Source organism: Strix aluco, chromosome 4, assembly GCF_031877795.1.
Source record: "Strix aluco isolate bStrAlu1 chromosome 4, bStrAlu1.hap1, whole genome shotgun sequence".
Taxonomy (NCBI): Eukaryota; Metazoa; Chordata; class Aves; order Strigiformes; family Strigidae; genus Strix; species Strix aluco.
Genome location: NC_133934.1, coordinates 126,259,355 through 126,276,573, shown reverse-complemented (window position 1 = coordinate 126,276,573; position 17,219 = coordinate 126,259,355). Strand labels below are relative to the sequence as shown.

General features: G+C 46.6%; 1 protein-coding gene across 5 annotated transcripts in view; it reads right to left on the bottom strand.

Moving 5' to 3' along the window:
* ARMH4 (armadillo like helical domain containing 4) overlaps window positions 1–8,193 on the bottom strand; it is a 71,544-nt gene extending 63,351 nt beyond the window's left edge. For 3 of the 5 annotated variants that reach the window (XM_074821028.1, XM_074821029.1, XM_074821030.1), the window contains exons 1-2: window positions 7,034–7,102; window positions 666–2,058 (exon numbers count right to left, since the gene is read on the bottom strand). In XM_074821028.1, coding sequence (XP_074677129.1) covers window positions 666–2,058; window positions 7,034–7,087 — 1,447 coding nt within the window. In that variant the 5' untranslated portion in view covers window positions 7,088–7,102. Of the gene's footprint in view, window positions 1–665; window positions 2,059–3,961; window positions 3,996–7,033; window positions 7,103–8,136 lie in introns of those variants that run through there. The other 2 variants (XM_074821031.1, XM_074821032.1) reach the window with 2 other exon arrangements.
* Between the last annotated feature and the right edge of the window lie 9,026 nt (window positions 8,194–17,219).

Genomic DNA, 17,219 nt, shown 5'->3' with positions numbered 1-17,219 from the left:
CCAGGAGAGACATGAGACAGGGTTATTCAGAGCAGATTTACATAGGTCTAGTCAAGGCAAGATGCCTACAACCAGACTACAGCTGTCACCCACAACTGCTATGTGAGTGCCAAGACTGAAGCCCCTGCTTTGGTAGTACATCACACGCAGAACATTAACAAAAGAATTTTTTTAAGTACTAGCACCAAGTCTCTGCTGCCGAGACTCAATTCTCTACAGACCTCCAGACTCAAGTACACCCTCCAACCCCAGGTTCAGCTGCCATAGTTTTCCCAGTCTCAGCTTTCCTGTTTGCTATTACAATCACTCTCTCAGCCTGAGGAGCAGAAGAGGCAGCTCAATACAGCTGTTTCACCTAACAGTCAGGACAGGGCACCACACAACAGGCTGTGCCTACCTCTATGCAGGAACATTGTGTACAGGACAGCCAAGGCCAGGCAGTACTATATGGATCTGAATTACCTGCTTAGGCTGTTACCCCCCCACAAAGGTCTAAAAGCCTTTCTGGGGGGTGGGCAGACAGTGAAAAGGTGTCCTACCTCTATTGCAGGTATCAAGATCACACCTTCCTCCACTTTATCTCCCTGAAAGGAAGCACAGATTCCCAAGAACAGCCCTCCTAAACCTACACTTAGAGGCAAGTGTCCATAACAGACAAGTTTTACCTTTCCATGAGCTTTCCAAAGTAGGAGAGAGATCAGACTGTGTATCTGTCACCACAGCAGCCTCTGACTGTGACAGCAGGATGCTTTTCCCCTCCTCTGCTGTGACTGCATTTACATTTTCCAGCGAGTTGAGATCAGCCGTGTCTACATCCATCAGGTTCGCAGTGTGGGGAGCATCACTGCTGCCTGTGGAAGCTGCTGGCAACTCCTCCCCTTGCACTGGCACTGTGCAGTTGGCCTCGTTGGCAAGCTCAGGAGTTGGTGGAGGGGACACCGGGGATGGTGGCACTCTCGTTACATCCTCCTCCTCCCTCACACCTCCCTGTGGGGTCTGGGATGGTTCTGTTGCCCCCAGGTCCTTTGTTACCTCCTCATGAGATGTGCTTCCCCCTTGACTCATGTCCCCCAGTTTTGTGTCATCCCAGTCAGGTGGCACAGTGTCCATAGGGTGGATGGTGACAGTGCCAGCCGTGGCAGGCAGCTCTCCTTGCCCAACACCCGTCCCTGCTTCCAGGCGGGGGGAGGCCTCAGTCACCACAGGGGGATGTTTTGGAGCCATAGATGCTTGCACAGCCAGGAACTTCAGAGGGCTCCCTGTGTGGGCTCTTGGTGTTCCCACCTCAGAGGTTGTTCCAAGAGCCTGGGGAGTTGGGATGACAAGGTGGTCACTTGCTGTTTCCCAGCTGGGAGAGCTGGGGTACAGCGTGAGCTGGGGTGCAGCTGAGGGGTGCGAGTTGCTCCCTGCCTCCTCCTCATCCTCAGTTGTCCCAAAAAGAGGGCTTGTTGAGAGGCTGGCAGAGCTGTGCTCTACTTCAACACCACCCTCCGTGGTGGTCTCACTAATGGGGCCACCAACAGACTCCTCCTGGACAGCAGGGTTCAGTGTGGTCACAGCTGTGGTCAGCATGGCCTTGAATGCATCATCCTCATCCAGCTCTGACTTCGTGGGACCAAGCTCCTCCTCTTCTCCGGCAGCCACTGCTGCAGCAGAGGTGTGAGCACCCAGGCCCTGGCTGTCTGGGATGACATGGCTTGGGCTTACAGGCAGCGTTTCTCCTTCTGCAGTGAAAGCTTCATTTAAGGGTATCTCAGATGGCTTTGCTGACACCCCACATGGCTCTTCAGAGACCGTCTGCTCAGAAGGGCCCAGGTTATTTTTTAAGTTCATCATGCTTGTTCTTTCATCTTCTACACCATTCCCTGCCCAGGGGCCATACTGGACCTTTGTGATGTCACTCTCCTCCAGTGGCTGAGATGCAAGGCATGGTGGACTGGAGGACAAGAGCAGGATGCTGCAAGTGACCACACAGATGTTAAATCCTACTGATCTACTCATAGCTGAGAAGTGATGTGCCCAGAAGCCTGCAAGGCTGACAAGTCCGGAGTGCAAGACCTAGAAAGGGAAAAATGAACCAAGATTACACATACCCATACACATCTATTGACCCAGGGCCTTAAATAACTGGGTGACAAGTTCCAGGCATGCTAGTCTACAGTCAGTTCTGAGCAGATCCCTCCTATACACCCCAAGCAACGTATCCCTTTATCTACTTTACTGTTCCTAGCCTACCCAATCTGAAGTCTCATACCAGACAAAACCAAACCTTGATCTGAAGCCCAAGACAGACCTTGTCAAGCTCTCACTCCACTGGTAAAGTGATATGCTCTACCCAGCAGGCATCAGACTTGCAAGCATATGGTGAGGATCAACCTGTTTGTCCTTTACCAAGCCCAGGACTGATGCTTGTCAGGGCCAGTCTGAAGTCTCAGGCCTGTTATGGCAAGCCCTGTGCTGTGCATTGACACAAAAGGAAACACAAGAACTTGCACAGAGAACAAGGTGGGTCTTCAGGGTACAACACAGGAGGCTTTAGGGCTGTATTAGTGTCATGTCCTCTGAGCTCCTTGGCCCCCCAGAAAGGCCACAGCCCAGACAGCAGCACTGCTGCATTAGCACAGTGTTTATGCTGCACTGCACCATGGAGGCACTTCCAGAAAGTTTCATGTATATAATCATTGTGTACTTTGAGAGTTTCCAAGAGCGTGCTGAACCAGGAGCCCGTCGGTGATCCAGCCAGCTGACAGCCTGCCCTTGGCAGGCTCCGCTGCCTCCAGTAACACAGCCCAGGCTGCTGGACAGATGGAGGACCTCACAGCAGCCTGCTCCCAGCCACCTCCCTCCAGGCAGGTGTCTCCCAGGCCTGGGCTTGCTGCACCATCACTCCACAGCAGAAGACCATCCCATCCAAGGCCCCACTCATCACATGCAGGACAGTTGGTCACACAAGTCTCATGCACACAGCAAACAGCCCTTCATCACACAGATCTGGCAAGGTCCTCCCCACAGTTCCAGGAGGCAGCTTGTCACTGACACAGTCAAACCCTACTGCAAGAAGCCACCAACCATCAACAGCTTCACTTGCTTTCACTGGTATGTTTTCAGTTTCACAAGTGAACTGCTCTTACCTTCAAGCCACAGGACTCTGAGAATTCTGCGATTCTGATTCTGTGACTAATGAATGTTAGTAAGGAAAGAGGTTGGGGTTGTCAGAACCACCCCTCAGTCTTCCAAAGAAAAGCAAAGATCACCCTCTGCAGCCTTGCTCCTGGGCATCAGTCATCCCCCAGCTTGCTAGACTCCTCATTTCCCCATTCAAACAGTATGTAGATAAATACTACTTGCATTTGTACACACACAGCGCAGCAGCAAGCTGCCTGGCACTGCTTTGTTACACAAGGGTGTATCACTCCTCCATCCCTTCTCATGCACCCAGGTGATGGCTGTGCAAGAGGTAACTGCTGCTACGGAAAGAGGGATTTTGGTAACACCACATTTGTATTCGTCCATCTAACTCAAAGGCCCTCTGTGTCCTGCTGCTTATGTATGTTTGTCTCCTTTTGAAAATCATTATTGTATGTGTCCAGTCAGCTAAACACAACCAAGACAGAAAGGTTCATTATGTCACACACAGCTATGTGTATTTCCATTGTAAAAACATACCTCTTAAGCCACACAGGAGAAAAAGACTTCTCTAGTTGAAGACCCTTATGATCTGCAGAGCTGGCTGCAGCACAGAAGACAACCTCAGCATTACCAGCTTAGAGGCAACTACCACAGGCTCTATTATCTGGTTGAGCCTTCAGGGCACACCAAGTCACTTTTTCCACTCTCTCTGCAGTCCTGGCCCTCAGCCATTTGAGCTGCTGGAATAAATCCCCGTCACAGGCCACACACATGCACCAGGTGCTCAGGGACAAACCGAAGCCACCAAGAAGCTGTTCACTAGCAGAGATACCTTTCACTTTATTTTTTAGCATCTTCTTCCTCTGCAGGACAGGTGGCCACTCATCTATCTCCTCTATCCTCTCTGCCAAAGAAACAGTTGAAAAGTGACAGTATCCAGCTACTTCTCCAGGCTAATCCTTTATGCGCTTTTGTAATTAAACACTAAGAGTATATTATGCAAGTTAATTGTTAGTGCCCAATGACACACAGTTGCCTTGCCATGCTGATGAATATAAATTATGGTCACCTCAAACCCCTTTAGCAGTGCCACTTAAGATCAGACATACTGAAACATCAAGGGTTTTTTTTTTTTAAATAAAGAACGGTTTGGATCCAAATACAGTTTCTCTATAAGTCAGGAGTCTTTTTAGGCTATGCAAGTAGCTTTAGCAGTGGTTAAACCTAAACAGAACTCCAGCTGCACTTGAAAGACAGCCATAGCATTTCTCTTGCAGTCATATACATTATGCATATGTATATGCACATATGTATGTACATTTGTAGGTTTCCAGCTCTAGTCTCTGAAAAGAGCCTAAGACATTCAGGAGGTGGTTAGAAGAAGTACTGAAACATTAATCTCTTTCTTCCCAACAAGCTTATTCCGTCTTTACTAGGATCAGGAATGACAGTGAATAAGAGGGAAAGCTGCTCCCTACGATGCTGGCTTTTAGATATCCATTAATTAAAACATTAAAAAAAGTATTAAGAGCCTTTCCTCCTTCTGGCTAGTAGATAACATGGGCAGTCAGTACTAGCCCAATACAGGAGTTCCCAGGGTACTTTGGGCAGCCTCATACTGTCTCCTCCAGTCTGAGAAGAAGCACTGTTGGCCACAGTCCTACATTTGTAAAGTGTAAAAATAACGTTGGAGAGTTATTTGCTCAGGAAATCCACAACAACTAGATCTAAGCTAACCTAGACCTCTACATTCAACGAAAGCTGGAGATAGTGGCATGGAGCTTGCTGTGGGATAATGGGACAAGCTCATGCTTCAAAGAAGATTAGTCAGAGCTTAAGATCTACTTAGCTTTAGGAAGAGGCTGGATTAGACAGTGTATGAACAGCAGTGACCTGGCTATCTTCTTAAACAGAGTTTAACACCTTGCTGTAGCACTTCCACTTAATGCAAAAGTGATACAGGTTTTAGCAGGTAGCTGGCTGCAGAGCAGTTTGTTACTCAAGCTGCATTGGGCTATACATTTATCCTCCCATCTGGTTATTTTTATAGTCAGTCTGCTCTACAGCCTTAGCCAAGCGATAAAAGCAAGCTGGAACATGCTGCTCTGACCAAGCACCTCCTCTGTAGTGAGCTTAAGCTCTTTCGTTACTAGCTTGAAGCTGTAGACTAACTCAGTATTTCATGCCACAGGAGCTCCTTGTCCCCAGATTCCACCTGGCATTCTCCAAGCTGAAGCCCTGGAGGACAGCTGCCAAGCACTGGCCAAGCTCTCAGTGGAAAATTAATCCTTGCTTCAAATAGGAAGCACACACAGAGGGCGAGAGACAACACCAGCTACTTCCCCTGCACTTAATAACAACAAATCCCAAGAGATGCAGTTCCCCTAGCTGCAAAGGCAGCACAACTGCAGGCAACCAAGGAGCTTTATCTTTAGCATGGAAAAAAAACCACTGTAAGTTTTCTTTTAACACCTGGTAGGCTGGAAAGAAGCACAAAGGACTGCTAGACAAAAAGCAAGTGCCAAAACCAGGCATCTCCAGAAGCTGCCCATCAGAATAAGAACCATCTACTACTGTGGACAAGTCCCCAGGCTGAGGGGCAATAAAGACAAATTGGTCACCACCTGAAGCAGTCTTGCAGACTCACCTGGATCTTTCTGAACCAGGCTGCTTCCTTGCTCCATACCATTAGCACAAGCTATCAAACCGTTAACCCCCTCTGTGAATTTGAGACCTGTTTGAAGAGTCATCTCCTGCAAAGTCTGACAAAAGCCAGCTCAGAAGGAACCCCAACTTGTTCTGGTCACTCCAACAGGGCAGGCTTGAAGGGGACAAGCACAGAGCAGACCAGATTTCTCTCGTTCAATAGCTGTTCCTTACATGGACCAGCCATCTGTGGACACATGCTGCAAAGGATGAAACTCTGCCCCAGTTGTATGCAGCTACTCCCCAGGATGGCTTTTATAAGTTTTGCTCAGCCAGTTTGTTTAGAGAAAACTCACAGGAAAACCCTTTGGTGTTATTTTCTGCCTTTGGCAGAACTTTGGCAAGTTCTGGCTGTGTTTTTCCCAAATTGCTGAAACAGAAAAAAGCATCAAGTTTAACTTACTTGAATTAATAACCCTGTTCTAACAACCCCTCTCCCACACAGAGGACACTTGTACTCCAAAGCTGAAGTAGCTGCATGCATCATATAGCAGAGAGCGCAGATTAACAGGTCAGCTTCAGACAAATCACTGTCTAGCCTTTGCAGAACACAGCTTTTCGCACCTCCAAGTACAAGCTTGATTATGCCAGCTTTGACTGGCTGAACAGTCCTGGATGTGCTTGGCTCCGCAATTCATCTGCTGATTGATAAGGGAAATGGACAAAAACGCTGCAAATCTTTTTATGTGAAGATTTAGCCAAAACATACAAGTCAAGCAACTGCCAGCAATCAAATGCTATGTTACCAGAGTGCTAATGTATGCTATCCAAGCCTTATTACTCGTGCTGAATACAAAAGCCAGCAGATAATACACTGCAGAGCTCCAACTCCTACTTTCGCACACAGGCTGAGAAATGCCTTCATTTCATCTCACATTGTGTCCTTGCACAGTTCAATCAAGTGAACTGTAGAACTGATGTTCTTATAGCACATACTTCAGATAGCTTAACGGGTTGAGGTCTGTTTATCTCCAACAGCTCTCAGCAAAATCCCAACGGTGACACAACTCTACACCAGCCACCAATACAGCCCAAGTCGGATGAGCAAGATTATGTAGACACAGCGACACATCAGAGGGGCACATCCTCCACTACCTTTGAGGACAGATCCTTACAAGCAAACAAATGAGATATTAATATTCCTTAAGGACAGTTTCTTACCAGTCCTAGTGAGGCACCTTAATACATAATACATCACCTCCACTTCCAGCACTGGTGTTCCAGCAGTAGTTCTTTGAGAAGCGAGAGACATGACATGTTTTAGGCATTATTCCCCCAACCACTAAGTGATCCCTTGCTTTGTTCAGAACAGCACAGACCACCTATGGAAATCCCTACGCAGATTTGCAAGTAAGAGCCGCACAGTTTTTCATGGCTTCTGACCTGTGCCAGGTCCCCTGCACCACAGAAATCAGAGGTCTACCAAATTCCTGAGGGATTAAAAAGATTGGGGGGGTGAGGGGGGAGGGTAAGAATGAGGCCAAAGGGTGCAGCAGTTTTCAAACACCAGAAGGGTGGAAATGCTGCTCTCCAGACTCACTGGGAGCAGAGGGGTAGCGTTCAGATTCCCATCAGCAAAAAACACTCAGAAATTTCAGCGCCTCGCCTAACGCAGACAGCAACAGCGCACAGTAGATCTCCTGGAGGATCATGAGTCTCTGCAGGTGAAGGTTTAAGATCGGACTAAATACACCTGGACAGGCCCTCTCAGCTTGGGTAGAACCTGCTTGTCGGTAAGGGAATGGGATTGGGGATGGCTCAAGCCTTGATTACACCCAGCACGCCCGCTTGCGGGGCACAGATCCAGCCTCCTGTCCTCCTTAGTCGTATTTACAGGTGAGCTTAAATACCCAGAAGTGCATCCTTCCCCTCCAGCCGCCCACTACGCCAACGGATCAAGTGCAACCAACCTCCCGGGGATTTCTCCAGCCCGGGCCCGCAGCAGGACAGAGGGACAGCGGTGGTCACACACACACCGCCGGGAGAAGAAACCACCACACACACACACACACGCACACCCCCCCGCAAGGATTTTCCGAGGGGGTCCATCGGGACTCCTACCCCCCCCCTCCCCATCCCCCCGGGGCTGCAGGGACCAACCCGCTCGCCGGGAACAAAGAGCCGCGCCGAGGATGCGCTGCCCCGCGGGCAGCCAAGCATCCTTACCAACACCACCAAAAAAAATTCAATAAAAATGAATAAACACGGCGTAAATTCGGCTTAGGGAGGGCTAGTCCTCCCCACACACACACCCCCCACCCCCGGGGGGCAGCGGAGGAGCCCACCCAGCCCCGGCCTCACCTGCCTCCCGCCGCCTCCGCCCGGTGCCTCGGCGCGGCGCCGCGCTCCCCCCGCGCCCCGCGGCCGCACGGGCGGAGCGGAGCCGGCCCGGCCCCCGACACCGCCCCGACGGGAGGAGGGGGGGGGGGGGGTGCTCTCCGCCCCGCCTGGGGGCCGGCCCCCGCCTGCCCGCCGCGGGGCTGATGCCCCCCCCCTCCCCAAGCCGGGTTTTACCTTTACTCCTTGGCCGAAAAGGAAGTTTTAGGAGCCAAGTCTGAGGCGCAGCCCCCGCACCCCGCGAGTCGGGATCGGAGCCCAGCCCGGCAGGCTCCCGCTCTTTGCTTACAAGAAGGTGCAAAAGCAAGGCCTACAGCACCGTTAGTAGTTTTCCATCTATTACAGATTCTCCTCCGGTATTTTCGGCTGTAGAGGTCACCTTCCCCTAATACTCTCTCTGCAAAGGAGGCAGACTTCTTAAATAGTGCCCCGCACATGTATTGGAGGAGCTGATTTCAGTTTCTTTTTTGTTGTTGCTTCATTTTAAGCACCTATTTGACCAGGGTGAAAGAAAAGTAAGCAATTCCACTCCTGATTTCCTTCTCGCACCTGTTTATCCCACCAGGAACCCCACAGCTAGTCTAACAGAAATAGAAAACCTTTACACCATCAGCTCCTGACACACACATCCACTCATTTCACCAAAGAGCAGCTCAGAAGCCCCATACCTTGGCTCTAAAAGATAAGACCAGCTTCCTCTCCTCTTGCCTCCCCCTTCAGCCTAGCATCAGGGGCACCACAAGGTCTCAGGCCACACACAGGATTTTATACGCTGCCTTGAGCAATGACTCAGAGTGGTGCTGCAGCAGGTGCAAAGCGTTGGTGGTGGGCAGGGACAGGTGAGGAGAGACCCAAAATAATGCTCTTTCAAAGGAGGAAATGGCTGGGGTGGACAGATTTTGGGGGGAAATTGCTGGGAGGGAACAAATGAATGATGGAGAGGAGAGGCAAAATCTTGACTTTGCCACGGATGTGCTCTACCATGTGAAGCAAATCAGTGAATCCCTCTGTACTTCTAGTTATAATAACAATCTATAAAATGAAGCTCCTTTTTTTCAGACAAAGTGTGATTTAATCTGCTGGTACATGTCAAACACTCAGCTCTTTAAATAAACAACATAACTGATTAAAGAAAAATGAAATATTCCTTATCAAGAAATTGTTCTCCTCCCCCCCCCCCCCCCCCCCTTGCCGTTTGTAGTGCTACTGGAAATAACATTTATACTAGTGGTTTGTTCTCTTTGCTAGACACACCCCAATGTTTTACCTGTCTAATTTTAGAGAAATAGAGTGTTTTCTACTGGATTTCAACCAAACTGGAACCAACCCAATTCATTTTGGTAGCATTCTGCATCCAATAGTAAAACTTTTAAAAGACAGATTTGTTGTAGGTCAAGGCAATTCCTTTCAGGGTAATATTGCTAACCTCTGCATAAGTTGAAAATAAATGTTAAAATGCCTGTATCAGCAATAAAGACAGTCACTGTCAAAAGACAGAAAAGAACTTCAGAGTTAGGCTTGGCGAAGCAAAGGATCAGAAAAAACGATGGGAATAGTCCCTTCTGGCTTTGCATATGAATTGTAAAATCTGAGATATTATTCATGAACCAATATTTCTAGTGCTGCAGCATCCTTCTAAAAAAAAATACAAAGAAAGGATATCTACTCTCCTGTAAGGGAGGAAGGGGGGGGGGGAAGAGATAAGAGCTGTATTTTTGTGGCCATGTTAAACACCATTAACTCCCAGATTAGGGATGCAAAACTCTCCGCAGGTTCATCTTCTGTTCCACCCATTTCATTTAGGCCAAGGGCTCTGACTGAGAAGAGGAGATGGCTCAGCCGTGGAGGAGGTGCCACCTCTGAATTTTGCCAGATTTTACAGCAAACCGAAATCAATGAGAGCTTATTTTCCACTGCAGCACTGCACGTGGGTCAGGGATTGATTCCCAAGCCGCTCAGTCATCCGTGTGCGGGGAGAGGGGCAGGACAACAGAGACACCCCCCCTCCCCCGTCAGAAATCAGAGCTGTTCGTGATGAGTCTGCCAGGCTTGAGCCAGAGGCTTGGCTTCAGTAGCTACAAAATTCACCCCCAACAGCTGACCTGGGATTCAGAATGAGGGATATTGTTTTCAACCCCTTTTCTATATAACCTTTAAAATTATCAGGAAAATTATTCAAAATGTGAAACATGCACCTGGTGCTCTACTGTTCTCTAAGGCATGCAGAGCGCTTAATAGATTGGAGAGGTTTTCGCTTCCCCCTTGTCTTTGACAGACACTGAACCCAGATTAGCACTGTATACTCTCAAGGTTAAATGTTTCACTGATAATCACTGTAACCAAAATAGCCGGTTATCTATGTTTTTTTCCCTGTCTGAAATTGCAAATTCCCCATACACTGCAAGTTTCTCTACTCCGCATAACCTGCCAAAATCACAGGCTTCTGCGTTATCAACAAAAAAAATCTGCAGACTGCAAGAAGGAGGCATGATGAAAGAGGCAGAAATCAGAAATCACCAGAGAGCACTGTTTTGTTATTCATTTCTATGGTTTATTAATTGGAAATACTAATTTTTAACTCAGTTTTAACCAAGCAAAACTGGCCCCACTTCCACAGCAAGTTAAGAAACAGCCGTTCCTTTCCCTTCTTACCAATGGTCTGCTTTGAGACATTTCAGTGCAATCCTCTATTGGTGTCGTCCTTCAAAGACTTCTCACCCCTCAGGTGAAATACAGAGATTAAATTCAGATGTAAACTGGTTTATTCTTCCATGCGGGTAGTGTAGCTGGTAAAGAGCATGGGAATCATGTCCCATTCCCAGATCTGAATCGTTAGATGACTTTCAAAACCGAACCTTACTGATCCTTGCCTTCATCTCCCCTTCTGTAAAATGGAAGTAACAATACCTAATTTTTGTAAGAGTCCCTTATAAGATCTGTGTATTATTATAACAGCAAACTCTGTTGTATAAAATAATAATATAATACAGTGGATTTCTTAAAGGTGATATTCCTGTTGCAGCCTTACTGCACAAACCAAAAAATACAAATAACACGTCCTAATCAAGAAACTGGGTTACTTAAAGATTTACATGAAGGCACATTTTGTATGTACGAAATGAACTAAAAAGTCATTGTCCTGACACCAGAATACTGTGTCTTACGATGCTACTCCTGGCATCTGTGATGAGGTGATATCAGCTATCCTAAGTATGTCAGGACATGCCACAGAAGGTAAAGGCAATTTTAAAATAGTTACCATTAATTTCGCTGCTGAGTGACTTTCCCAGATTGAATATTGGGGACATCCAGCACATAAATCAGCGCACATCTCCATCACACAATTCACCTTTACATCAGCTGGTAGCATCTGTTTTAAGGGGACCTGCTCTTCCCATTAAACAGCAGCCATTGGAATGGAGTAGCAATGAGTCTAAATCAGGGAAAGTGAGAACAGCATCCCCTGTTACAGAGAGGGAAGTATGTTTAAAACAAGTCCACTTTGAAAAAGGTAGCAGGAAGTTTATGGACAATTAATTATTTCAAATGTAATCATGCTACAGATGAACAGATTTCTTTCTCCTCCAACTGCAAACCCTATAAATGCCATCTGCAATTAAAACTCAATCAAGAGAATCAACTTGGATTCCTTTCTTCTATGTTCCTCACTGCTGGCACTAGCAGAAAAGCTGTGCAAGGCCAAGCGATGCCAGTGCAGCCCCACTGCTGGCTGTGATTTGCAGTAATTACTCCTACAAGGAGGCAGAGAATCCAGCTTCTGCTTCCCCAGCTCTTGTGATTCTGCAGTGCTCACAGAGCAGGAAAGCCGTAAAAACTTATTTTTGTCACTAAAGTCAGCAGATGTGACTTGGAGAGCACACAGCAACCAGATCTGCTGAGTAGGAAAGTGCCATTTTTACACAGTCACTTTTCAGAGTAGAACCAGGCTTTTGCTGACTGGTCCAAGGTCATGGGAATCAGTTGCAGTTGCTCTGGGAATACAGCCCAGGAGGACCAGTGCTCACCTCCATAACTGAAACCGGCACAGCCCTTGCTCCTTTTCATATCCTTTAACAAAATCAATGCAGTTAATATCAAAGTACACTGCATATTACAATTTTCCCAGAAATAAAGTGCTGAGGAAGCCATCCCCATGCATATTGGAGTCTCAGCTAAAACGTGAACCATCTGTCAATTCCCTGTAGCACTTGGATATTTTTTCCCCCCGTCCTACATACTCCACTATAAAATTAGGCTGGCAATAAAAAAAGCACTTGACACACCACCCCAAAGCAAGCTAACCCTAAGCACTGTTCTGACATTAAACTCTCAGCTTCTTGAACATCTTAAATATAGTTGTTCAGAGGGACTTTGAAAACTTCGGCTTTCTTTTGCTTCTCAAAACTTGAGGTTAAACCAAACCCCTGGATCCACAGGTTTTAAAGAAGTGCAGTTTCAGTACTGCCACTCCATCATTCACCGTATAGCCCTTTACTAAACTAGTGCAGAGGGGCTGAAAGCCCCCACCACAGGGACGAACAGGGTCTTTGCCACGGGTAACATGCAGTATCAGGATGTCTGGGTGGGAGGTGAACTGTGTTTTAGTGTGAATCAGCGATGCTCTCCATCCAGACACCACCAGTGTTTCCATTATTCCCCTTTGTGGGGAATTTTAGGGCAGTACAGACAACATTTTGGATGGTTATGAGCAGAGAAATACACATTTCTGTGTTGGAAATACTCAAATCAAGTAAGCTGGAATCCTACAGCAGGAACCAGGCCCAGCTGTTAACAGAACCCCAAGCAGTAGAAAGACTATGGCCTTCCCTCCTCTTTCTCCTTTTGGAGAGCTGATAAGTGGATCCCCTTGGATCCATGTGCTGGAAAAAGGTGAGGAGACACTCTGTGAGCTTCAGAAGCTACAACAGATCATAGAATCAGAGAATCATAGAATCATTTAGGTTGGAAAAGACCTTTAAGATCATCAAATCCAACTGTTAACCTAGCACTGCCTTGCTCTTTTATTATGTCTAAAGCTGGCCCTAAGAATGCAACTATCAGATTTTGTGAGAAAAAATGGGTACATGCCTCAGTTAGCCTGTATATAGGGATTAAGGAGGCTTAAAAGCAAGTACACATACTAAGTCATCCAATGTAGGGGCACAAAAGACTGACTGACTATTTTATGACCAAGAAATAATAATAATGCTTTGCTGTTGAAATATGCATAGGGTTCAGCTGAAATCTGAGTCTCTGCAGGGGTTCAGATAGGAATTTCGGCATTAAAGGGAACAGAATATTAGCTGGGCATGATGCCTCCTTGCCGTACCCATTCGGGCCTGCAGTGTTTATGCTGCAGGTCACATTCTTTTATGTTTTCAATGTTTGCAAGTGCACTGCAGGGATTAATTCAACTGAGAGCTGCTGTATTTCAGGACTTGTACAGAAAAGTCATTTTCTTGATGAAAAATGTTCCCTTTTAACCCTCCAGGATAGTTCTGTAGCTGCCACCTCGAGGCACCAGCATCGCTTTCACCACCGCTCCTTGCAGATGAGCACATGGTGCTGCTCTGTTGGAGCAGGTCCAGAGGAGGCCGTGAAGATGTTTGGGGTGCTGGAGCACCTCCCCTGTGAGGACAGGCTGAGAGAGTTGGGGGGGTTCAGCTGGGGAAGAGAAGGCTCCGGGGAGACCTTAGAGCGGCCTCCCAGGAGTTAAAGGGGCTGTAGGAAAGGGAGGAGGGACTCTTGATCAGGGGTGTAGGGATAGGACTAGGGATAAGAGTTTTAAACTGACAGAGGGGAGATTTAGATTAGATGTAAGGAAGAAATTCTTCCCTGTGAGGGTGGTGAGACACTGGCACAGGTTGCCCAGAGAAGCTGTGGCTGCCCCCTCCCTGGCAGTGTTCAAGGTCAGGTTGGACGGGGCTTTGGGCAACCTGGGCTAGTGGAAGGTGTCCCTGCCTGGGGCAGGGGGTTTGGAACTAGATGATCTTAAAGATCCCTTCCAACCCAAACCTTTCTATGATTCTATGATAATAATGCATCTGCATGAGATTTGAAAAGATTTTTTGCTGCCAGTGGCTTGAATACCAACAGAGTATTGGGGAAAAAAAAAAAAAAAAAAAAAAAGACTGCATTAGCCAAAATAAATTGTCCTATAAATTTTATATAAATCAGAGAGTTTTCACTGATTTTGATGGGCTACTGTTAATTTCTTGCATTTTTATATACTTATGCGACCTCCTCCTTGCTTGTCAGAGGATATCACCGCTCCCAAGAGTTGCAGGAACTGGCTGCATTCAGGCAATAATTTTTTATTGTGTTAGGGAGATCCTGCTTTTTACTCCCCTCGACCTTCTGCTTACTAGCTGGCTTAATTGTCCTACCATCTCCTTACACAGTGAATAATTATCTTCATTTGTATTGTTATCTTGAATGTATTTATAGTTTGATTCTTACGGGTTAGCATCACCATCTGTTTCTTCAACAGTTACATATTCGGGAGAGCACGAGCGCTTTTCACATTATGCAAGCAGCTTCCTTGATTAAACTAGCATGGCGTGGATGGATTTTGTTATGAAACCCTGGCACATTTCTAAGTCTCTGGCTTCTATTATCAATAACTGTTAGGCTCTGGAAAGACCATCCATTAAATTAAGCCACTTTTAAGCTGCAGCTTGCATTTCAGAACTCATGTTAACTGTGATTGATTAATGTAATTTAAGAAAAGATTTCCAATGGACTATAAAGACAGTGATGTGATTAGCAGTAAACTCTGATCTTTCCTAACCCAGTGATAATACATTTACGAAGAAGTGATGCGCTGTGTATTTCAAGTAGGGCCTGTGATTTTTGTAAAACATCTAAGTCATTATTTTTACATAAAACACTGAATTTAAAACGTAAGCATAGTGTTGTAAACATGTCATTATGGCACAGTAAGATATTGTAAACAGGTGAGATTTGAGGTTGAAACAGGTGATGAAAACATCATGCTTAGACTTTACATTAATCATATATTATCTAACTTTTACTCCAATTTTCAGGCTTTAAGTTTTTCAAGAGCAACAACATTAAGTATATTATATTATGTCTTTGTAAGACCCCTATCACAGACATATTCAGGAGCATTTTATAGCATTTAAAAGAATGGGAATTCATATGTCAGCGAGAACATATTCTCAGCAGGCCCAGTAACCGCGCATCTCCCCTCCTGCTGCCCTTGAAAGAACCAGTGATGGCAGACAGCACTCCAGGTAGTAACTTAGGGAATTCCAGGATCATTTCCCTGACAGAAAGCCCCAACAGAGAAAAGCTTCTTGAATATAATTCCCAGCTCAGTCAGGTGTAATTCTAACTGACTGCATATTCTTGGTACACTGGGGTATTGCTCAGACATGACAGAGTTGAGGATCTGTTGTGAGAATGACATTTAAACATATTTTCGGGCATCATTGTTTGCATATTCTTTAAAGTTCAGCTGCATTTCCATATTCTGGAAGGGCATAAAATACTAACCATAAAAAAATCCCAAAACATTAAAAACATAAAACCACACAACATCACAAGGCAATTTGAACTCCGTGTCGGAATGTTTAATTGCTACAGGCTTTTGTTTGTTTATTTTTCCATGTGTCGCCATCCTCCGCTGCTGCCTTGGCAATGATTCCTCCTCCTCCAGAACTCACTGCTTTTGTGCTGGTCCCATCACTGTTTCTGCATCTCACATCATCACTACAGCCTTCTTCTTGCTCCTCGGTTTTCCTCTCCACGGAGAGGTAGCTGACAGGATGGGAAGCTGGCGATGGGTCATATGAGGAGTGCACGGACTCGTATTGAGTTGTGGGATAGTATCTGAAGGAGAGATATATGGGATTTATGAGGGATGTAAGGGCTTTGCAAGGAGTCTCCCCTGAGTTCCCCTTCTTCACACCTTTCTTGCATTCGCTCTGCACTACCTGGATTCCTTGCATGTCCTCCAGATATACAGAGCCCTTACAGGATGCCCCATCTGCTTCATCTCCTCTGGTCTGCCCCCCTGCTCCACACACATGCGGACCTTCTCTTCTCAGCTCCACACTCTTGATCCCACTTTGTGACCCAGGTGAGTTTAGGGAGACTAGAACTTAGGGGGAAGGTGACAAGGCTGTCACAGAAGCAGAAGAGAAAGGGGGTTCTGTAGAGCTGCTAATCCCAATGATGGGCTAGCGCAGAGGTTTGCTCAGGCGACAAAGCAGATGGTAGCAGCGACAGCTTTTGGTGTCTCACATCACTCCCACTCATCGTCCGACTCTCCCACACACCTCCACCTTCACAGATCTTAAATAGAAAGGGTGGATGTGGGACAACAGCACTGCCGCAGAGTATGTGAAAAGCATAGCATCTACAGACGGCTACAGCGGCTCACGGCTCAGGGAGTTTGGGTTCCGCAACAACAGAGCACATCAGTGTGACGACAGCCTACCCTGAAATCCTCTTGCTTCCTCAGAGCCCTTGTCCTCCTGGATGCATGCACTCAAGGCTCCTTGGCTTGCCTGTCTGGCAATGAGCAAATGTCTAGACCCAACTCACCAGTTAATAGCTTTTTCAATATTTATTTTGCTTCCCTGAAGAAGAAATTGTAAATACCCTGTGACAGATTTTTTGGGGACATGACCAGGGCCACAGTTACACTCCTGGGCATGTATAAAAAAGGGCTGAATTGCAGCTGGTTTTACAGGTGTGGTTATCATGGGGCAAGGAGAACGGGAAGATTGGTAGGGGAAAGGAGGTGGCTGTTGGCAGTGGGATAAGCATTAGCAATATCTTTCTCGAGTGATCCCAAATTTTCATTACACAGGCCAACATCTGTTATAAACTCCCTTTTCCCAGCTAAGGGATCAAGTCACAGTGAGACACATACCACAAACAATATTCATCAGAACACGTTCTATTGATTAAGATCTTACTATTAATAGAGTCCAGCTGTTATTAATAGTAGATAACTGATCACACACTTTGCTCAGGCACACATGCCCTCTCTCAGTTTTCCAGCTGGAGCAACAGTT